The sequence below is a fragment of the Haplochromis burtoni genome, unplaced genomic scaffold (assembly GCF_018398535.1).
Source record: "Haplochromis burtoni strain Fernald_Lab_line unplaced genomic scaffold, NCSU_Asbu1 Contig_78, whole genome shotgun sequence".
NCBI lineage: Eukaryota > Metazoa > Chordata > Actinopteri > Cichliformes > Cichlidae > Haplochromis > Haplochromis burtoni.
This window is the reverse complement of record NW_024582439.1, coordinates 433,541-457,846: the sequence shown is the minus strand read 5'-3', so window position 1 is coordinate 457,846 and position 24,306 is coordinate 433,541. Positions and strand designations below refer to the sequence as shown.

Sequence of the window (24,306 nt, the reverse complement as noted above, 5' to 3'; positions counted from 1 at the left end):
GACAACATGCATGAAGAGGATGATGTGGACAAAATACTCATTTGCCTAATAATTCTGCACTCCCTGTAGTTCATTTCTCCTATAGAGGACCATCAGGATGAGAGCGCTTCTCTGAAAGTTCCCTGTACTGTGAATCTACAGTATTGATGCATTGATACACTTTTTTTAAACATCTAATTTGGCTTGCATCTGTTGCATTTGCTAGAATTTAATTTACTTCTTTCTATTAATGAATGAATTATTTAATAATTTTGCTGCAACGAAGAAAAATCTCAAAGTTGGAATAATTTATATGCTTCTTTACTATTTTAATTGCATAATTAGCCCTTAATAGGCTAATTAACTTAATTAATTAAAAATGCAATTACACAAAGTTTAACCTTTTTACATCCTTTCATCTTATGAAAAGTCAACACATCATAGAACAATGCTGTAATGTTCCTTATCACAGCGGTCTCCAAAACCCGGGCCTCGGACCGGTACCGGTCCGTGAGTCGTTCGGTACCGGGCCGCGAGATTTGAGGCTCAGGTGTGAAATGTATGGCTTTCAGGGTTTTCAGCGTTATTTTGTTATCATTTTTATCGTTAACTCGGTTTTCCTGGGTCTTTTCACGTTTGTTATGAATAAATCTTTTTTTTTTTTCGGCACCAGTACTGGTTTTATTTTGTTGTATTTATCCGCGACACCCTAAAGGTCGGTCCGTGAAAATATTGTCGGGCATAAACCAGCGCAAAAAAGGTTGAGGACCGCTGTCTTATCAACAATAACAAACAATGTTGTTAAACACTGTTTAAAAGAGTCCCCGATTTTCTTTAATTGGAACTTTCAAGAAGAGCGATTTAAAAACGTAAAGTCTGAATCGTATCTGCTTCAGGCTAAAATTTTATTCTAAACTACTGCACTGAATCGAGATTGCCGTCTGACAGCAGAAACAGTCAGATGCTGCATTTTAGTGACACCGGCACTATCCGCCACTTTGCTAGGTTAACCTCTTTAGCTGCTTGTTAACACAAATATCTACAAAGCAAATCACATGGCAGCAACTCAATGAAATTAGGCATGTAGACATGGTCAAGAGGAGAATGCAAAGACTGCTTTGAGCTGATAGTAAGGGAGCAGTAACTGAACTCCTTACAACCAAAGTATGCAGAAGAGCATCTCTGAATGCACCACACATCGAACCTTGAAGCCGATGGGCTACAGCAGCGAAAGCCCACAGTGGGTGCCAATCCTGCCTGCTGATAAGAATAACCCGAGGCTACAGCTCATATGAGCTCACCAAAACTGAATGACAGAAGACTGAAAAAATGTTGCCTCGATTTGTTGATTTTTGGATGGTAGGGTCAAATTTGGCATAAACAACATGAAAGAACAGACACATCCTGCCTTTTACTCTCAGTGATGGTGAGGTGGTGTAATGTTATGGTGGATCTTTTCTCTCCATAGTTTGTGCCTCTTGGTACCAGCATTGTTTAAATGGCACGGGCTACGTGAGTATTGTTGGGATAGTCATCCCGTTATGACCACGGTGTTACCATGGCTGCTTCCAGCAGGATATTTGAGTTTGAGCTGAAATCAACTCAGACTGGTTTCTTTAAAATGGCCGTGAGTTCACTGCACTCAAATGGCATCTATAGTCACTAAATCTCACTCCAATAGAGCACCTGTGGGATGTAGTGGATGTGGGAGATTCTCATCATGGATATACGGCTGACAAATCTGCTGCTGCTGTGTGATGCTGTCATGTCAATATCTCAGAGGAACCGTGTTGAGTCTATGCCCAAAGAAAAAGCCAGTTCTGAAGAAAGAAAAGCAAGTGTTTAGTCAGTATATACTGAAAGTACACGGTCCTCATAAGATGGCAATATATAGTTCTGCTTGTCAACAAAATGACTTCTTATCATCTAATCAGCATTATAGTACATGCATTAACCTGACCTAACAAAAAGCATCTCTCAAACAGAAATCACTCTGGTAAAATATGCCTGCCTTCAGGATACACATGAGGCATTATCCCTCATGCACGCATGTTCCAGTTCATCGTTGGGTGCTCTTGTATTTGCATTTGCATACTGAATAATACAGAACATGTGGAGGACAAAAACATTCAGATTTTAAATGCAATAAAGCAATGCAGCTTTTCAGTTGTCTGTATTCAGAGTTCACGACCAATGTGTGCTTTCCCAGCCTCGGGACCAGATAATCCATTGTGTGTCGGTCAATTATTGGATATTTTTATTGATGCCACACTGCAGCGAATGAAAAAGTAAAAAGCTTGTTGTGGGGATATTGAATGGTGCAGAAAACAAACCAAATGTATCAGCACAAAAAGGTAGACAAAGCCAGAAAAAGCAAAGGGAGGCATGACTCAAGCTTTAATGCAATAGCAGGGAATTTGACCAGGCGCTTTGTATTAGTGAAAATCCTTTCACTGTCGTTTTTCCCCCATCTGAAATTGTACATTGTATTTGGATGATCAGTATAAATCTAACACCTCTGTTAACAGGCGCTGGCTTTATAATAATGTTTCTGAAACAGAAGAAAACCCAGGACTCTGTCTTTTCTTTCAACATTATGAATACTTGTCAGTTTACTGAATTATTATGTACTAATACACAAGCAATTTAAGTATTCCAAAACCCTCTCCAGCCACACTGAAATTTCATTTTCAGCTGTCTTAATATATTTAGTTTTAATCTTTCTTATCAGGCGGCTGTGCTGCTATGAATTCATATTTGAAGTTACTGCATTTATGGCTCTCCTTTAAAAAAAATCTCAATGATGGTGTTTGCTGGTGGAGCTGGTGATGATCTTTGACTTTCAGCTCCACTGTCTCACCTGCAGAAGTCAGGCGCCACCATGCCATAGACATTGATCCTATCACACAGCTCCAGGGCGATGGTCATAGTGAACCAGCCGGTGCTCAGCCAGGTCTTCGATATTTTCCTGCAGAGGAAAGGAGGAGGATGTAGGGGGTGAAAGAAGATAGTTAGATGGATTTAATGCATGGGAGACCACAAGGATGAAAACTGAAAAACTGGGATAGATCATTAGAAAATCTCACATTGGCGTATTAGGGCAGAATAAAGATCTCTCTAAATCCTGAGGTCGATATTCCTGGCTGCAAGATCATTCAAGTTCCCCCACAGCTTCATTAAAATACAAATCCATCTTATGCATCGACTGGTACAAATGAACCCTGTCAAATAATCAAATCCTTAATCAGAAAAGAGCCTTGCTCTGCATAAAGTGTCGATAGTTGGATGACATACCTTCAGCATGCAGAACGATCTGCCTGCTTTCAGGAAGAAAAGAGCTGACATGATGTTATGAAAAAAACTAAATGAAATATTAACATTGTACTTAAAAAAATCTAAATGTGCTCCAACATGTACTCCATCACAGGACTGGAAAAAAAAATGCTGCCTTACTATCATACTTTTTAAAAGAATTCCTTGTTGGTTTTGTGTAGATTTGATGGTCTCCAGTGTACTGAAACTCGCAACACTTCTAGAGGTCAATGAAAACCTTTAAGTTACACCTGAAGATGAAATGAAAATAAGCTTAATAATTTTGGTTCAATTTTCAAATGAAGTTTACAATATCGCTGCACTGACATGTTTATAGAGCAGTGCTTTTCATTTAGATTCTAGTATAAAAGCACAGCAGATCTTTTGAAATGACCTTTGGATGCTGATTAAATAAATTCATTCAAACAAAAATATCCCAACAGAGCATGAAGCCCAGCTACTTTGGTGAACCTTCGACCTTTGCCCTTGTACACTACAACTATGAAAAATATTCAAAAGTAACAAAATTCCCATCGACCTCAGCTGTAGCTGAACAAACCTCATTTAGGAAAACAAACACAACCTCAGTCATTTGTTTGCTGTTGTGTGGCATGAATCATTTACCTTCTTGCAAATTGTTCTTGGCTCTTTTTATTTTTGATTAATAATGAAACTAAAAATCTGTTTAGCTGCGGTATGAAGCATGTGTTTTTCAGCTTCTGAAGGATTTCAGCACAGGAAAAGGCCTGAATGACCCTGCTAACCTAAAGGCAAAGTACCAAAGCGGTCTTGGGAGGAAAACTGTACCCAAGTTTCACTGTGACCAAATGCTTCCTCACAGCGTTACCAGCATGGTCTCATTTTCACAGTATAGTAGCAACAAAACCTCACAATGATACTGATCTCCAGCTCGCTGGCCTGCAGCCACAGCTGTAATCCCTTCCAACTAAAATTCATGCAGATGAGTTGAGCTGCGGTGGTCCAAAAACATTTTGCAAAAATCAGAATTCATCAAATCATCTTATGAAAATTTATTAGAAAATGCATCATAGCTCCCTCGTACACACTGTGAAGTGATTCAAATATGAGCTGATGTAGCAGGTTTGTGCTACAAACTACAGCACAATTGAATCCTTAAGCTGAATTAGACTCAAATGTGGTTCTCAACGAGCTTCCCCTGCTGAACAGCTGAACTATCCTGATGGGAACTGTTATTGGTAACCAGTGGATGCATTAATCTCTCAGTGTTTGATGCACTTTTAGATGGCTTTTGGTAAATAAACACTGCAACTTTTACTGAAGCTTTATGAGAAAAAAAATAAATGGAGCACAGTGAATGAGGCAAAATGTGGTCTAACTAATGCATTAAATGCTTTTCCTCTTTCATAATTCAAAGTTCAACACAACTACAAAGGGCAGGCATAAGAGGAAACTATAAAGACACGCAACCTCTAATGTATGCATAATTTTGGCAGATGAAACAAAGCTAAGAAAACCGTATGGTGAAAATGAGTCAGCTGAGGATACACAGACTTTGCCTGATGTTCTTAGGCAATTTGTTTCGCATAATGTCACCATTAATTTTAGATTTCAAAACAAGTTTAGCCTGCATATTGCATTTATACAATGCTCTGGTGATAAAAACAGCAATTCCAGCTCTGGTGGAGTCACGTGTACTCAATGCAAGTAGGGAGATGATGGGATAAAAAGTGAATTGTTTTGACAGTAAATGCTAATGTCAACATATTGCTGACCGCAGGTGTGGTTTTTGCTATGATAACCAACTTGGTTTAGCCTGCTAATAATTTAGTAATTAACACCAATTAAAAAGTAAAGCCACAGATGGATTAGTGAACATGCCAACAAGGCTGGCCTTTACCCGCCATGACATCACTACAAGGAGATGCAGAACGCAAAAGTACAAAGCAAAGCAAGGAAACTACTCCATAAGATTACATAAAAATATGTAAAACAAAGAAAGTTTGTTTCCAGTCAGTATAACTGAAGAGATGATGGGTTCCCAGGCTTTCTGCTTCAGTCTCTGAGTGTGCTTATATAAAAGAGGCAGTCTCGTCATGCGACTCTTCTTCTGCAGAAAATGGGCCAACTAAGTGCCACCTACTCCAGTTTGAGACATTGCAAGAGGTCTTATAAAGAATGTAAAAATATATATAAAATGTGAACGACATACTGGCGCTGCAAATAAGGCAAGAGGGAAATACCGACATAAACATCTAATCTTGTGAATTCAGCGTTTCATTTATTTGTTTACCGCTTATTCTGAGCTCCAAGGTTTTCGTCTAATGTGACATCTGCACAGGTGTGAAACATCAAACATAACAGACTACTTGAGAAGCTCCATTCCATAATGAGGGATACACAGAAACCACTGTGCTGGTTTAATATTCCCAGTGATAAATAGCCTATAATTAGACTGATCAATTACCAGCAATATCTGCAAGTTGGCAGCAAATTTTCACCATGAATATTCATCCATCCATCCATCCATCCATCCATCCATCCATCCATTCGCTTCCGCTTATCCTTTTCAGGGTTGCGGGTGGTGCTGGAGCCTATCCCAGCTGTCACAGGGCAAGAGGCGGGGTACACCCTGGACAGGTCGCCAGTCTGTCGCAGGGCTAACACATAGAGACAGACAACCATTCGCACTCACATTCACTCACGCATTCCCACCTATGGGCAATTTTGGATTAATCAATTAAACTATCCCCGACCATGAATATATTTACTTATATTTATTTATATATTTATATTTACACGTCAACTGCATCACCAACTCAATGCAGGCAAATACCCAGTCAAAGAAAGGAATCCATCTCCCACTCACTGCCTGCAGTCAGGAAAAGAATGAGTGAAAATGTGGCATTTACACACAATATTAAAGTGAAGCTCTGAACATAACCTGCTCCGGAGCCATTATGTGTTCAGCATAAGTTACCATAGTGATCCAGCCAGGTAAAAAGGGATGCACCGTTGTGACACTGAAAACTCTGGCCCATTAATCTCTCTTTATAGAACACCCCTCAGGCAGAGTCACAAAAACTAAAAAAACAGAAGCAAAATGACACAAAACATCTGCAAACATATAGTAAAAGCTCTAGGAGATGCATAACGATAAAACAACTTTGCAACTCTGCTGTATGGTTTGTGGTCATTTACAGTATGTGTCTCTTTTAAGTTTTTGATGTCTTACTCCACTGTAGGAGATTTGGGGGTCTTTTACTTGTGTAGCCACAGGGCTCCGTTTCTCATCTTGGCTCAGATTTTGTCCTAGTGACAGTTTGAATGCAGAGTTTCTACCATTTCATCACTTCTGAAAACTTTCCCTCAACATCACATGCATCAACTTCTCTGCAGTGCTTCAAAAAATCCCAATCATCAAAGTGACAATGACCGTGAATGTCAACCACATCTGGTGCGATTTAGTTATGCACACATTGCGATCATTATACTGAACCAACAGGATGCTACACGGTAAAGGTGTCAAAAAAATTTCTGCACTCGTTCCTTTGATTCTTTTCCAAGCACAGTTCATTATAGTTTTAAAATGATGCGGCGGAGGAAAAGTGAGCAGGTTCATATTCAAACTCTTGCTTGAGAGCACTTTGACAGCATGTGTTCCTTATCTCCCGACCGGCCTCATCACCCTGCTGCTTCTCAAAGCTTGTTACTCCTTCTTGTCTGTTCCCACACATATGCATCAGCATCCGCAGCATCCGAGGCTTTAACTTGGCAAGACAGAGAAACAAAGCCTGGGCCCTGATAAGAAAAGTCTTGACAAGAACAACCAGGCAGGCATCTCGAAACTCTGCTCGCCTGCTGTTGATGAGGTGACACATTTGGAGTGGAGGGTTTACCTGGCTGTTTGAAAAGGTGTTCAGACCTTCTCTCCCTCGTTTTCTCACAGATACAACAGTGCAGGGAGATGGGGTGGGGTGGGCTTGTGGGGTATATGTCAAGCAAAAATGCTGAAAGAAAGCCCTCTTTAACACCTAAACTTTGAGCATTTCTCTTTCTTAGGAAAGTGGCAGAGAAATGTCTTCCTGGGAAGGCAATAAGGGAGCGAGGAAATGTTATCAGTGTTTAAAGTGTATGAGAAGGCATTATAGACAGCACCCTAGAGCGTACCTAAAAAGTTAAACCCTGCTGTTTTGTCATGGTAAGGCTTTAAGTCTATGCTTTGATGCATTTTTAGACAAGCTGTGGTCCAGTGTCGGTCAGACTTTGATGTAAAAAGAAACATCTCGGAGAGCTAAGGAGTAGACTGCTGTGAAATTTAAGGGAAATCTCGCCGAGGTCCGCACTGAAATAATTAATAAATCATTCAGAGATCTTCACTGTTTTTTTTTCATTTTCATGAAAGATTCTGAAAGACAAAATCAACAAGAATGAGTGTTTAAAAGAAGGGATCCACTTCAAAATATTGTTTCAGGAACACAACAAAGAGTTGAAGGTGTTTATTTGGCTTGATATCAATCACCTATGAGACAACAGTCATCACTTCATTTCAGTTTTATTCATCTAGTACCAGCTAACCAGTCATTTGAATGTGACATATTATAAGGTAGTTGCAGTGAGGTTTCTTACTGTTAAAAAGGGAGTTTTTCCTTCCCGCTATTTGCCAAGTGCTTACTCAAAGGGGGTCGCTTGATTAATGGGGTATTCTCTGTGTTATTTTAGGGCCTTTACCTTAAAATATAAAGCGACTTGAGGCGGTTGTTGTTGTGATTTGGTGCCATATAAATAACATTGAATTGAGCCAGGCTCAGGGACAGCAGTCATCTTCTTGGACCAGTTGCAAAGTGAGAGGCAGGAAAACAAAGAAGCTTGCTTTTTCACAAAGAGCCAGGTAGATTTGGATTGTTGTTTTTCCCTTAAAAAATAAAAATCATTCTAAAAACTACTTGTAAAATATTTTTCTTAGCTCTGTACAGACATTAAGATTTCACCAACGTCTGAAATATTTTGCCTTGCTACTTTTATCCTCCACAGTGGGAACTTTTGAAGATGCTCATTCGGTTAAATAAAAATAGCGGAGGACAAACATGCACTACAGCTACAGTAAATAGAGACTATAAACCCAGTCTTCGTTTGCTTTCTTCCTTCAAATCAAGCAAAAAAACAACCTCTTCAGGTACAGCTGCTCCTTATTTCTCTGTGGTCCAATAAAGCTTTGTGTTTGCTGGAAAAACGCACCACAAAATGGATGTTGATTTAAAATGTGGTTGAACAATCCAGACCCACCAAATCAATCGGCCCACACTGGCCACAGTGTTATGAACAGTGACAACACCCTTTTGTGTGACTTGCTGCTTTATTAGAGGCTGTCCATGCAGCAGACAACGCTGTCGACCCAGTGATGCTATCGCAGAAGAAGCACAGGCTTCTCATTTTCTTTTAATTAAGACAGGACCCAGTTTGTCTGGAACATGCTGATTTGTTTTGATATGCAAACATGGCCACCGGGCTTTAATATAACAACAGCCCTGTCTCTCAAACACACACACACACACACACACACACACACACACACACACACACACACAGGCTTACATACACACAAGCTCTTCTTTTGCAAATTAGAAAACTTTGAGAGTTCAAAGCACAGCATTTTGACACCAACCAATCTGTGGTGGATGTGTGGAGGTCTTAGTCAGAAGGCATGCAGCTAATCTCACTTAAGAAGTCTTCCTCATTTCCTTGTTTATGAACATGCTGATGAATAATGTGGTGTGAAATGTCAAGCTCTTAGCTTCAATGACTGTCTTTTAAAAGGACTTGAGGCAAGCTGTGAGTGGGACGACACATTTATCCCTGTGAAGGAGAGCAGTGCTGCTTCTCATGTTTACATGGTTTGGGATTGTAAATCCAGAAAAGGTACACATGTAGCTATAAGTTTAATTGCACGTTGAGCTTTCTTTTTTGAGTCTCAAAATCACATTTCTATATTTCAACATAAGATTTTGCTTTCCATTGCATTTCATTCCTAATAAGAGAAATGACTGTTAAATCTCTTTGGGTGGATGGAGTTGGGTTTTATTAGTTATATTTGTGCAATTGTGGTCAGAAGTTTATGATCATGAATGTCATGGTAATTTGGGGTTTTTAATGATTTCCTAGATTTTTTATAGATGCTTGAAACTTTGTTACACACTAACATTAAGTTTCTGGAATGGTCGTCCCAAAGCCTCGACCTCAACCTTTTTAAAAATTTGTGGACTGCACTTAAAAGCCAGGTTGGTGCCAGGAAATCGAGGAAATTTGAATGAACTTCACCAGTTATGCCAAGCAGAGCTGGTCAAATATCCAGCCCAAACTATGTTAGGAACTTGCACCTTGCAAAGATGATTTTTGTAGCCACCAAAAAGCTTTTAAGGGACATTTAACCAAATATTAGTGTGAGTGTATGGATATATTTGAGCTGTACTTTTGAGTCTGTGTGAATCAGAGAAGATCCTAAATAAATTCAAACTTGTGCATCCAATTCGGATTTTTAAAGCCAATACAGATGGTTGCTGTTTATTTTTCCACCCTGGGAAAAGAAAAGTTTAAAAAAATAATTAAAAGCCCCAAATGACCACAATGACTGACCACTGACTGCTACTATACATATATAGCAGCTATACTGTCTTTGAGCCTATTATTGTTATTACTGTGTGAAGGTCACATACAGGTATGATTTGCTGTTGTAAGTTCAAGTTGAAACATGTGTGAAGCATCATTATTTCATAACACTCCTATAAAGAAAAAGTATAAAAATATCCGAGTTCATTTTGTGTGTGCACACAGTTATTTATACCTGACACTTTCATCCTGAGTGATTGCAGTGTTTAGGGTTGATTACTAATTTAAACTCCTTCACTTTTTCTAGTCGCCTCTGTATCTACTTGACTTCCACATCACGTTCTGTCTGATCACAGTTTCTCTTGTATTTCGCTCTTTTTTATATCTATGGAAATGGCAGCAATAATGTAGCCTGAATATGTTTTGTTTGCAGTCTGCTTCCACATATAATCTTTTCCTACTACTGTACATTCCCCTCATTATATGTATTTTCTAATGTTCATTCCCTACAAGCAGCAAACCTGAATCCTCGCTTCAGTTTGGTGTTGGACTGTAAATTGACTTCAAGTTCAGACTTTAGACTGCACTCTTCAATTCTGTGAGAGCAGAAGTCTTTAAACAACGAAAATCTATGTAGAAATAGTGGAAATCTCCACACCGCATGCATTGATATGAGGCACATCACTTTTCTTCCATCAGTTTGTGTTGTTTGTTTGACCAATTACACCTTTATCTTGGTCATAATAGCTTAAGCAGTCCTGTGACATTTCATGAGTCACAGCAAAGGTTTTGCCCACCTTCAACCTGAGCAAAAGTCTTATCATCCAAAATAAGTGGAAACGTGTGGGTGTCTGCATGGCCTTTAAAGGTTACTTGGTTTGTAAATGTGTCCTATTCTTTTCATTTAGCAGGGAGCTTTTTCACTGCTGGGCCTGTTGAATATTCTCAAATTTTAGATCAAAAGATCACAGGTTCTTCGTTTTGGGCTCTTATTTCTAAAAAGGCACACAAATCTCAGTTTAAGCACGCTCTAAAAATATCACTTTTAACTTGTAACTTATAAATCTCAAATCAACTTAAATTTTTTTCCACTCACTGTTTTGTAAGTTCAACTTAGAAGATCTGTACTGTTACCTTAAATATCAGTTGCACTGATATGGGCTGTCACTGTTGCTCTTTCTTGCTCATTCAAAATGTCAATATCACTATTCTTGTCCAGTGATCTGTCAGGGCTCTGAGCCAATCAGCCTCGAGCCCGTGATCTTTACAGATCTGTCAATCTGCCTTTCAAGCTGTCTGTCATGTATCCCTCCTCTTTCCATCTCATCTGGCTTGCTATCTGCTGCCTGCTCTGTCTATTCTGCAACACCATCAAGAGAGAACACCCAACTTCTTGGTAGATCAAATGGTGGCAATGAAGGACAACACATCTTTGGTTGGCAAACAAGGATAAAGACTTAACTTAGGATTATATCGTCGCTGTAGCAAATAGCCTTGTTGATTTCTATAGGCTTTATCTGGCAGAGAACCCCATGTGGTAACTGTGAAAGACATCAAAATTGTCGTCCCCAAACCTCTCTGTGGTTGTAGAAGTATACGGAGTTCTCCCAGCCAGTCAGCAAAAATCAGGTGATGTGACAGGTAGTGACATAAATGCATCTTAACAATCTGAAGTTGCCTGGAGCATTTCAAACTTCAGTGTTCTTCTGGAATTTGGGAAGTTCTGTTTTTCACCCCATCTACTCTTACATCACTGACCATAACATCGAAAGTAACAGTGGTAAATTTGACATATGATGTTTTTGTAGTATTTCTAGAAATTAGTGAAACTTTATGCCATGAAAAGTGGTGGGACCGTATCGTCACCTAAAACTGGCAAGTCGATTTTCAGACATACATCAGATGCATTTAATAATTTAATTTAATATATTGGTATTAATTTTACTGTGAGTCGTATTACTGCTAATTGATTTAGTAATTTGAAATCTGTGACTTACTTAGTTTTGATTTAATTACTTCTTGTTATATTTAAAATTTATATCTATAATTTATTTATTTATTTATTTTTAGAAGATCCTGACTATTACTGTTAAAATGCACTCTTTTCTTTTGCAGCTGCTGCTCTGCTCTTTTATGGAAAGACGGAGACTGTTGTTGTGTCAGCCCGTCAAATACCATGCTTTAGGATAGCACAACCTATACTTAGGTGTATACACACGCTCAATCAAGTCTATGAAATTTCACCAAGTGACATGAAGTGGTTGCCTAGATGACCGGACAGGACTGTACTTTTATATTTGTGTTACATTTGTGAGCATTTTCAGTCAATAAAAATGTTCCTTTGAGTTTATAAGTTTTTCTTACATCTTTAACATATACACTTTGTAGAAAATATTTTACTTTAAATAACCGAGGAACCATTGAGGGTAATTTCCATGACCTTGATTAGCAACATAGAATTTTTTTAAAAGTCACAAACATAACATAACCAATATGTTGGCCAGAAGGACAGAACTACAAAGGTCACCGCAGACCGTGTTTACAACCCAAACTGAAACACCTCTACATAACCTGCAGAAAACGTATTACAAGTCAAAACGTTGCTTTAAGATAAGCTCAAAGTTAAGTTTTGCTTCTGCTTACTGTAAATCCTGCTTAAGATCAAAACTGATCAAAAGTCAGCTTTATAAATGAGTCCCTTTCAGCTGTTCTTCACAGCTATGTAATTTGTCCACTGCTCCAGCTGTCTCCTTGCTCTCTGATGCACAGCTGCCCTGCTGTGGCTTTTCTCTTTTCCTTTTTTTGACCAATGTTCATAAGCCATCAAAGCGCGCTTCAATACGACTGCCAAGGTTTGATGTAAGATGCACTGTTAAAGGGATTCAACCTAGATCTTTTTGATAGGTGACCTATCTCAAATCATCATATTTTACACTGCAGCTAGCTCCAGCAGAAACCACAGTTGGGCTGTTAACAACTACAACAAAGCATCATGGGAACAGAAAACACAGACAAGGGAGAAAAAAGTTATTTCAAAAGCTAATTTGACTCTAATCACCAGTTAAGGCTCATTCTAGGAATTTACCAGAAAGGATGCAGAGGGACACCTGCTTCCCTTCTCTCTTCTGTATGTGTTATTAAAAACTGCAGGATGTGGCATCATCCTAAACCATATTAGTTCTCTTTACTCAAAAGGCATAACCCATAATTACAATTAAGCTTGCAGGGTTGCCGATTGCACGGTTGATTACCCAGAAGCTCTGCTTTTAATGCTGCGGCCACAGGCTCCCAGTTCTTAAATAACACGGGATTCATTTTCCAAATTAGATAAAATATTGCTTCATAAAGGTACGAGACATTTTGCATGCACAGAGCTTCTGTTAAATTTTTATCTCAAGCATTACAAAGATATACACTAATATATTAAGGCTTTATTTCTCTCTGCTTCCACGCTCCATGGAGCAGAAAGGACCTCGAATAATTCTCACTGATGTTAATGCTTGGTGCTAGAAAGGATGAGAAACTGTAAATACGAACAATAACAGAGAAAGCCTGCTCACTGTAAACATTTACCATGATTGTAGGCACAGATTCTGAAGGATTGATGGCTGAGCCATTCACCAAATCCTCTGCTCGGCGATTTCCCCCACGGCATCTATCTTAAGCTGAAGTCAGATTCAATCTCCGATGACACCCCAAACAAAGGCTCAGATAAAGCGACGGAGACACAAACAGTGTTTGTATGGGTGGGTTTTCATTAAGAGTTAATGGCCACAGGGCTGAGAACTCATCTCCGACTCATTAAAACGGAGTCCTTTAACACTGTTCATTTTGCAACTGAAACTCGGGGTAATTTTTAGGAGGCCATTAGGACACCACACAAAAGAAAGTGAAAGCTTGTTTTGTCACTTTCATTCCTTTCTTTACTACTTTAAAGTAGATCCCTCTGAGACCCATTCAAGTAGTTTTGTAAATAAATTACAATATCTGAGATTTCTTTATGCGAGAAACTTGCACGTTCATGTTTCCATGACATCCAGGTTTACTTGCTAAAGTCTGTTTTTCAAACACAACATGGATTATGAATGCAGAGGCATGCTTTGCAACCACCTACTCTTGTCCATTTAGTTTAAGGGTTTCCTGCAAGCATGGTACGTACTGTATTACTAAATGCATAGCCATGGTTTGACAGACATATACACTTTTACAACACAAAAGAAGCTGACTTTCATACGGTGCTGGAATAAAAGAGACTATTTGGGAGAAGGCATATGGTATAGTTACTATAGACTATGTGCTCTGAATTGGATCAGGCCAGATTTATGGTCCCACTTTTGTTTCTCAGCCTACACAAAAATAAGGATTGTGGAAGTTCAACCAAGACGTGTTTATAGTCCTCAAACAGCATTGTCTGTGACTCAAATGTTATGTGTAGGTTGAAATCTGATTGGATAAAAAGTTTGCTTGAACAGAAAACGGAAAAATCAGAGACGGGTTCACAATAAAGATGAAGGAACTCAAAAGACAACAAAGATCAAAGAAAGATGGCTGAGAAGAACAAACGATGGCTGCAGAGGACAGTTTTAAGCATTTGGTTTCACTCCATTCACTCCAACTAAAGGGGTGGCTGTAGCTCAGGTGGCAGAGCAGGTCAGCCACTAATCAGAAGGTCAGTGGTTCGATCCCAGGCTGCCTCCTGGCTGCATACCAAATATCCTTGGGCAAGATACTAATCCCATGTTTGCCTACTGGTGGTGGTCAGTGGCGCCAGTGTCCGGCAGCCTCGCCTCTGTCAGTGCGTCCCAGGGCAGCTGTGGCTACAACGTAGCTTGCCATTGCCAGTGTGTGAATGGGTGAATGACTGAATGTAGTGTAAAGTGCTTTGGAGCCCTTAGGGACTGAGTAAAGCGCTATACAAATGCAGGCCATTTACCACTTACCATAAAGGACCAACAACAGCACAGACAAACGAGAAGCCAAAGTTAACATATCTTTGGTCCCGCATGCATTCTTGTAATGCACATAACAAAAAGGCAACACTATTCCAGCATCATTATCAGTAACATGAGCTCATTGTAAAGCATTCGCAGTTGGTAAGTCGTGCACCAAATTCATCAATTTACTAATCTTTGTGCACTATGCGTTGGAAAAGTCTGGACAAATTCACAAGAGAAATATGGCTGAATTTTCTGCTGATGTAATAGCTGAAGAAGCTGTGAAACTTGTAGCTTGAAAAGTATTGACTGTGCTGCCCTGAAGGTCAGATGAATCACACAAGTGAATGAAATTGGTAGTGACTGAAAATCTTTCCTTGCTTTCGATACAGTATGTGGGAGGGACTACAGCCTAGTGGCATATGGTTGATTTCCACGGGGATAGTGACATGTGAACGTTTGACTGATCAGATAATAATGCATTTGTACAAACTATAAAAATCAACCTGTTAAGTTTGTTTAAGGGCAGAATGATTAAAACTTTATAAAACTGATTAAATATTAATTAAATTATAGCTTTAGCTGAACTATTATTAGACTCCTGATGATGATGGATTCTGATGCAGTGACGCCCTCACCTGTCCTTGCCGGTCTCCTTCTTGAAGAGTTCATCAAACTGCAGCATCTTCTGCCAGGAGATCATGTAGACTTTGAGCTTGGGGAGCACCTCTTTCATGAGCCTCAGGTTGTTGTACACAAGGCCCTTCCCATCATGCCTCATGTAGTTGCTGGGGCCCCAGAAGATAAATACTGTGTCCTGGCTGGCGTTGAGCAGTTCGTTGCGACTCCTCAAGACCCGCTGCATGCTGGAGTGTGCAATGACACGCAGGGAGGTGCGGCGACCGACGTCACGGGCGTAACCTCTGGCGGTGGGAGCGTCGTTCATGCGGATCACGCACTCGGCCCGGTCGATCTCTTCACCTCGACCGCCTCCAATGAGGTGACCTGAGCTAGTCACCAGGGTGCAGGTGTGGCAGTGCATCCTGAGAGGCTGAGTGAGAGAAGAGGGCAAAGAAGAAGAAGAAGAAGAAAAAACAACAAGTAAGCAAACATGAACTTTCTCACAATATTTGGCTTCCACATCCTTCCGTGAATACCCCTGAAGCACAGCAGCAGAATTTCTGTTAGTTTTCTGCAGTTATTTGTTTGTAAGTCTACAAACTCTTTTTTCCACAAGTCAAAAATGCTGTGAAGTTCTGTTTAGCCTTGGTTTATACAGAGAAATGCAAAGCAGACAGAAATGCACACCTAGGGGAACTTTGGTAAAAAGCTTCACAATGTATTTGAGGCAGAAAATGCTTTGTTGACAAATGGGTAGCGACAGAGCCTCCTGGGTATATGTAGCTTGTCATATTGCTTTGCGATTGGTAGAAACCCTGGGGTCTTATAAAGGATTCACCTTAAATCTTTCTCTCACTCCCACACAACAGAAAAATGTGTGTTTACCTCCAAAACCAACACCAAGATGCAGAAAATTCACCTGCAATACTTTATGGGAAACTCACAAAACATTATATTGTTAATAAAATACAGCACACAGGACAACCATGTCAATAGAAACAACTATCACAACAATATTCACCATTATACTGACAGCTGTAAGGATAGCATAAATACTGCTTTTGCCTGATGAACATGAGGGTATTTACAACATGAACATATTTATTTGAATTCATTTCTACTTTGTAGATGGTGTTTTTCTTCTTGCTCCTGTCCATATATGAGCTGCCACAGCAGAGCTCCTTTTTTCTTTTGCTCTATTATTAAAGCAGCGGATTATGTTCATTTCCAGGCTTGTATTTTTGGACTCTAATACAGCTGCTTTTCACAATTCACAGTTAGAAGCATTTTTTTGAATTTTACTTTACATGCTGAGCCATGGTGCAGCATAAAATAAACAAGCTCCCTTGCCCTCCCTTTACGCCAGCTTAATTCTGATAAAGGAAGGATGGCGAAGGGTGTCAAAACTGGCTTTAATATTTGGAACTTTGGCCATGTGTTATACTAATATCCATCCGCGTAACAGTATATGACAGAGAATAAGGAAAATAAGTAATTAATGAATAGCTAATGAATAGGTCTCTTGTTCATTTTAAATTACATCTGTGTCTATGACTAAAAACATACAACACCACGGCCCGCTGATGTAAGTGTGACCTCTTTTTCACTACGGCATGCACATAAATCATTTGCATAGCCCTATTTATATATGTAAAGCTGCCCTGCATGTTGTTGGTATGTATGAAGCTGCTGCACATATGCTTTGCATGTATGTGTGGGCATGTCTGTGACTCCCCCCGCACTGCCACACATACACAGACACACACCCCTGCACTGAAAATCAATGATATGCAAACCAGCCCTGCAGAGCCCTCTAATGTGCCCTGAAATATCACCCCAGCTGATACGTGTGGTAGTTATTTACACTCTTATAGCCATAACAAATTTACATTTTCTTGGCATTAATAAGAACAAATGATAATAGCCTGATATGTGTGGGGGTGGAGCGGGGGTGGAGGAAGATGTGCCATTATCGTCGTCATCTGCCGACTTTGACTTAGTGGCAGATTAGTGGCGGAGCGGGCTCATCTGTTTAATGAGACCTTAAGGTGCAGGGAGAAAAAAGGGGGGGTGGGGTGACAGAAAGATGGAAAAGAGGCAGGAACGAAAAGAGGACCACAGAAGAGGTACGGAAATCAAGGATATGTAAAGGAGGGAGAGAGAGAGGGCCAAGAGAGAGATAGATGGAGGCACAGAGAGCCACACTGGTGCCATCGTGTTTGATGAAATGTTGAGCTAATGAGGTCCTGGTGGTCTACATCATCACCAAGAACAGCACCAGCATCCATCAGTTCCTCTCGTCTTCCCCTGGCCCTTCCTCTCCCACCTGGCAGAGCTTTGACAGCTAATCTGGCTGAAGAGCTGCGACACCAGCGGAGCAGGTCAGAAATCCCATTTTTACCCAGGGGCTTTTAAGTGGCTCTATAGACCTTATTCTCTCCTCCTCTGTCTCACGGAGCATTTAAGTGGGCCTTGCTGGCCAGAATTGGCCTCTTTGGGGAGCTCGGTCAGGCTATTACTAAGAAATAAGCTGCATTTTTTGGACGAGGTTTTCCATTCCAGCCGGAATTACGTGACCCATCCAATATGGTGGTTCTGGGTTGAGGCGATAAAGTCCAGGTAAACTGTGGTTTACCTCGAGATGGGACGCGAGCGCCTGCTGACTCCAAAGAACCGAAAATATCTTTCACATCCAATTTATCCTCGAAACCCCCCTGAAATTCGAACTCCATTTAAAGATTCATGCAACAAATGGTTTATAATTCAAGACACATCTATCATTTATGTCTTTGAAATCGCTGCCTTTGTTCCTCCTTAGTGAACAAAATGCCTTTGAACATAATTAAAAGATATGCTACATTTAAACTTTGACTGTTAAGAGTTTTTCTTTCTTTTATCAGTTTCTGGTTACAACACCTGATCAAAGCTGTGATCAATAATGCAACTCAGTGAATTTCCCAATCCTGATCATGTTTTGTCTTACCAGCAGTGGGAAAAAGACACAGATGAGGGGAAAAAAATAAAAAAATCAGAAAAAGTATTTTCTGCTGTACCATAAAACAGTCTAGCTGCTCTGATTAAAAGCTTTTCTGATTTTTCCAGGAATCTTTTTATTTTTGAGATAATTCAGCAGAATAAAAAAAAACTATTCCACTGAGCCACAGTTTCTCTATAAAAGGGTGATTTGATATAAAGGCTGGGAGGAGTCGTTCTGCAGTAGGTATACGACAAACTGTGCAGTTCTTTAGGGAGTGAAAGGTAATTTTATCCAATTTCAGTGGTACTTCATATTTTTCTCCAGCACAATTTAAAGGAAAATAGTCTACTTTTAAGCCAGTAGTCATTCACCAATCAGCTATTACAATAAAACCAGCTGACTAATACTGTGTAGGTCCCCCTCTTGCCACAAAATAACCGAGGCACCTCTGGGAGGTATGGCGATTTCCAGTGGTTTGTAGCGCTGGTGACAAATCCTTTCAGTCCAGTGGGTATGGGAGGGAGGGGCTTCTTGGCCTTTAACAATCTTTGAGTACCGGTAGGTGTTGTGTGTCAAAGCACCATTTACATACCAGCAGTAAAGCTGCTTTGCTTTTGTGGCGGTTGGGAGTACAATAATTGTAAAAACTGCAAAACACTGGTAAACACGAAACTCTAGGCCCCTGACTGTTACTCAAAAGCAGTGTGTATCTGGGGCCTCTTAACATCTCACACAATTTCATTTAAAAAGGTAGTACTTCACACACAAAGAAAGATTTTTGATGAGTCTAAAATGTTCGTCTTCATAGCTGAACATGACCTGCAGATGCTTTTTTGTTGTTTCACTTACATCAGTTCTCTAATAAGCCTTTAAAGGAATCACCTCAGTCTGTAGGCTTACTTGTGACTCTTTGAGTTTCCAAAAGTAGAATGAGAGGCAGAGCCTTCAGCTCCCAGCCCGCTCTCCTGCGGAAGCAGTTCTGGCTTTAGGAGACAGGCACCCTCTCTACTCTTAAGATTAGACTTAAAACTTTCCTTTTTGATAAAGCATACAGTTAGGGCTGGAATCAGTTGACCCTGAAGCATCCCTTACTTATCCTGCTATAGGCTCAGGCTGCTGGGGGTCTTCCTGCGATACCCTCTGCATTTCTTTTCCACTCACCTCTTTTCACTCCCCAGGTGTTTATACACCACGGCTGTATGTTGTTAAATTTGATCTCATCTCTCACACAGTCTGTGTTTTGTTGTCTGTCCCTATCCTCTCTTTCTTCTCTCCTCTTTCCCCTCACTCTACCCAACCAGTCAGAGCAGATGACTGCCTCTCACTGAGCCTGGTTCTGCCAGAGGTCCCTTCCTTTTACAAAAGGAGTTTTTTCTTCACATCATCGCCTGGTGCTTGCGCATAGAGCATCGCATGATTGTTGCCTTTTTTTTTTTATATTGTCCGGGCTTTAAAGTAACACTGATACATCAGAGATTTTCCTAAAAACTACTTTTCAGACACTTACACAAAAAAAACCATCAGCAAACAAATCATTGTTATTTACATTTAATAGTCTCAACTTTCACAATGAGCAGTTGTTTACAGTTCGCAGCTCCCTCTAGTTGACCTTCACTTTCCTGTCGTTCCCTCTCTGCAGCACTGCTTTTGCTACCTGCTGTGCTGCAGCTATTAGAACCTGTCCTCATCCTCAGGGTGTCAAATACTGGCAAGGTATCGAAGCCAAAGGACACCTTGCGCATATCTCTGAGACGCCAGCGGCTTTGGCAAAACTGCAATATTTGATGCCCTTGAAAGAAGAACATGCTGGCAATTATAGCCATGCCGTCTGAACTGCCAAAATGACTTTGGCCTGCTGAGAATCAAGCCAATCTAATGGTTTGAAGAAATCTGATTGTCTGTTTGACATTTTACCAGTTCTCTCCAGGTAGATTTCATTACTGACAAGTGAGGTGCTGGATCCAGTGAAATAAGTGCCGGTCCCAGTCTGGGAGGCTCCAGCTCCTATTCTAGCAGGATCTGGGACAAATTAAGCCCTGCAGGTGATGGTGTCTGCAGAAGAGGACATAACAGAGAAGTTGAGAGCTCAATCTCTCTTATATTAAACCTTCATGACATCCTGAGAGCTTGTTTGGATTTTTTTAAGCCAATGCAATGACTAAGCAACAATAAAAACTTTATCTATGTATTATTTTAAGGAAACTCACTATTGATTATTTAGCAATGGTTATTTTTGCAAAACAGATTCTAACCGTATTTGGTGAAAGTTTAAATCTAAAACAACCCATAAAAAAGAATAAAACTATTCCAGCATAAATAACTTCCATTTAAAATCATCTCACGTTTTTTTTTATTTTTATTTTATAGTAAGGTGTTTCTCAGAGAGATGAAGGATAACCTTGTCCCACTTGTGGGACTTGCCGTGAACCTGCCATGTTTTTTTTAAAGCCCATCCATCCACAGTGTCCTAGTAAAGGAACAAAAACAACAACATGCACACAGACAACAGCCAGTCACTGTCTGATCTGTGCTCAACCTGCCGGAGCGACAACCCAGAGCGAGGAGGCCGCCCTCCTCTGTTTCCTCATTCTGTCTGCATCTGAACACTCCGCTTCCACCGGGCCTGTCCTTCACGGGGCTGCAGGAACAATCAGTACCTCCACACCACACAACCCGCCTGACTACCTGACCCGAAGAAAACATGGCTGTCAGAGCTGGGTGGGGGATTAACTTTGAGGGATGGTGGAGGTGATGAAAGAGAGAAGCAGTTCAGCTCCAGACCACCTGGGGAGGCGTGAAGAAGGAAACGGAATAGCTGGGTGGGTATTTGGGGGCCATTACGGTCTGGTGTTGAACTGAATAAACATGATGTTTGCTATTCAAGATATATTTCTTGTCATATTAATGTCCTTTTGATCTTGTGTGTGAGTCAGAAGGCTGGCATTATTGAGTGACATTTGCAAAGTATATATAAGAGTATATAAGAGAGTATAATTAAATGGAAAGAGGAATACAAGCCGCGGTGGACTCATATAATCACTTATGATTACGGTGTGATTGTAGTTGAAAAAGACTGTGTGGCACAGCTACCCTGATTGGCTTCGTGGTCAGCACTCACAGCCCCTGGCTGCCCATGGGTAACACAGGCAATAATTGGTGGTTAAAACTCACATGGGTCTTAAGGGGGCATGAAATCAGCTTTAATTCCTCACCCGACTCCCTTCCACCATCCCCCTGCTCAGCTCTGTCCCTTGAGGAATACTTACACTGCGCTGAACCATTACGTCTGACGTATGCCATTCCCTCTCAGAGCGGAGAAATAGCATTCAAGTGTTGTTATTGATTTCATGTGCATGAATGCGATGGGAAGGGGGTTGGGGGACGAGCGAGGGCTTAGCGAGGATGCGGGGACTTCAAGGATGCGAAATGGAAGATATGGCCGGTAAATGTGAGCAATGAGAGGCAGCAATCATCCAGCCCAGCGGGATGCTGTCTGGCTGTCTGGTATTGCCCACAGATGCTACAACAGAGCAGAGCCTTTTTAGCCTCCTCCAGGCTGACCTTTAGGCTTGTCAAAGATCCCTTTGTTTTCTATAGCCTCCTCAGAGGAAAGCGTTCTACAACAGTCAGGCCTTAATATTAGCTTGAGGAAAAAATGCTCATGAGGCCTTCTTAGAAAAGAGCCGAAGGGGAAATTATGACGTCAATTTAAATCTCTTTTTTCGCATGCCATCCTGCTAATGTAGACTGTGAAAGTGACTTCTGTCTTCCATGGCTCATTAATGACTGATGGGTCATATTTCATACTGTAGTGTCACAGGGGTGAGAGAGATACAGCCTGTAGCTGTGCAAAATTTAAAGACATTACAGACATTAAGGAAGGCGTTACAGAGCCAGTAGAAGCAAAACCAGCTGTCTGAAGCTATAATTTGGTCCTGCCTCCATCAGATGCGAAATATTTATCTGTGCATGTGATTATTTTGGCCATGCCAAGTCTACCACCTAAAGAATCATAGCACTTGCTTTCATCCTACCGACCCACATAAGCATTCCTCAAGCAACATATATGAGTGTTTTTACTCCTGAGGATCAAGAAAGTCAGCTTTTGAAGGTAGACGGTGTGTAGCTGGTACACATACTGAATTTTGCCAGTTTCACATTTATTCCAAAACTAATAGGTTACAACGAGAAAACATAGTTAGATACATCATAGAAAGCTTCATTTACAGAGGACCAGGGAGCCAACTATTGACCCATGCATAAGTGACATCACAAATGCATATTCAGTCACTTTAAAACACAACTGCAGGTCATAAAAACTCATTTCACATTACTGGTCACCACAGCCAGCTGGAATATACTGCATGCTCCTAATGTATTGTTACAGTTATTGTTTAAAGAGGGCCAGCCACCGAGTGTCCTGCTGTAATTTTAATCAGCACAAATTGGCAGAATGTCAGCACATTTCTGAAAGAAAAACAAATACAAGTCTCAACTGTTTTATTGCAGTTCTGATAATTAATGAGTAATATTGCTGAATAAGCTAAAATAAATATTTTGCTGTGAGTGGGAAAATAATTATTTTAGCCATTTAGCTCCATTCTCTCTTTTTCATTGAGAACTACCTCCTGAGTCTCCCGGTGAACTGAAGCCAATTCCAATAAAACAGGAATAATAGCAAACTGGAAATGAATGGAAATGAATAGGAAGTAATAGAATTAATAGGAAATCAAATCCTCTGTATAGAAGCTCTGCTAACACTAGTATCATAAGGCTCTGACACTGATTTTGCCAACACTGCTTATGAATAGCACATTTGTTTTTTTACATTTTAACTAACGGTTACCAATTAAAGTAATAAGACCTGCTAGGGGTTTTGCTAATAATTGAGAAATTGAAACACTGATTTGGTAAAGATGCTGTAGGGAGGTGGGGCTCAATACCTGGCTGCTTCAATGTGCATATCAAAGTATGCTTGGCAACAAGTGTCACCTCAAGGTGTTATATATTATAAGGCACTACAATAATACAGAGAGAAAACACCAACAATTATATGACCCCCTATAAGCAAATGCTTTAGCAACAGGAGGAAAAAACTCCCTTTTAACAGGAAGAAACCTCCAGCAGAACCAGGCTGGCATCCTAGACCTATTGCATGTATCTGTGTAGCCTGTATAATTATTGAATGTATGTGAATGATAGCTAGACTAGGGAAATCAAAGTAGAAAAGAAAAGCACTATAAAAAAACCCAGTCCAATTACAGTCATAGCAAGGAAAACACTGAAGAAAAAAATCTTTCACTAGATGGTAAAATAGTTATGTGAGACCGAAAGCCAAAATGACACTGGAATCTGTGCAGCCATGACTAAATATGCAGCAGAAACAAACCATTACAAATAATCTTCCAAGCAAAACAAACAGAAAAAAGCCATCTGAAGTCAGTTGTTCTGGGCTAAAGAAATAATAAATCTCACTGGGATTAATCCAGTGTATACAAAAAATGATAATACATAATTTTATCATTCATTAAAATAGCAGATGAAAAAGGCCTAAAATAAATGAATAAATCTGATAACCGACAAGAAAAATACCCTAAAATTTGCTTCATTTCAAAGCTTGTTTCTGCTGCGAGCACCAAAATGTGCAATTTATGATATGGGATGATTAGAAGGAGAAACCGATGAGGGCAGAAATGGAAGGAAAAATTGGGAGGATAAATAAATCTTTTTTTTATTTTTTTATTTTAAATCGGGATGGTGAGCATAAAAGAATGAGTGAACAGAGCATAAGCGAACAGAGAAACAAAACACCAATTAGAGCCTGTAGGAGCAAAGGAGGAGCGGACTAGAGGGGCGGTACGGCTGCAGTTACCAATTAGAGTAAAATCTCAACAGCTG

At 40.2% G+C, this 24,306-nt stretch overlaps 1 protein-coding gene across 3 annotated transcripts in view; it reads right to left on the bottom strand.

Moving 5' to 3' along the window:
* The window catches only part of st6galnac5a (ST6 (alpha-N-acetyl-neuraminyl-2,3-beta-galactosyl-1,3)-N-acetylgalactosaminide alpha-2,6-sialyltransferase 5a), a 66,385-nt gene that overhangs the window by 7,368 nt on the left and 34,711 nt on the right, over positions 1 to 24,306 (bottom strand). The window contains exons 3-5 of one of the 3 annotated variants that reach the window (XR_315952.3): positions 15,449 to 15,861; positions 2,840 to 2,947; positions 1,666 to 1,799 (exon numbers count right to left, since the gene is read on the bottom strand). Coding sequence is in view for 2 of the 3 variants with exons in the window: in XM_042222001.1 (XP_042077935.1) it covers positions 1,748 to 1,799; positions 2,840 to 2,947; positions 15,449 to 15,861 (573 nt within the window). In the remaining variant the exon portion in view is untranslated. Of the gene's footprint in view, positions 1 to 670; positions 1,800 to 2,839; positions 2,948 to 15,448; positions 15,862 to 24,306 lie in introns of those variants that run through there. The other 2 variants (XM_042222001.1, XM_005924550.3) reach the window with 2 other exon arrangements.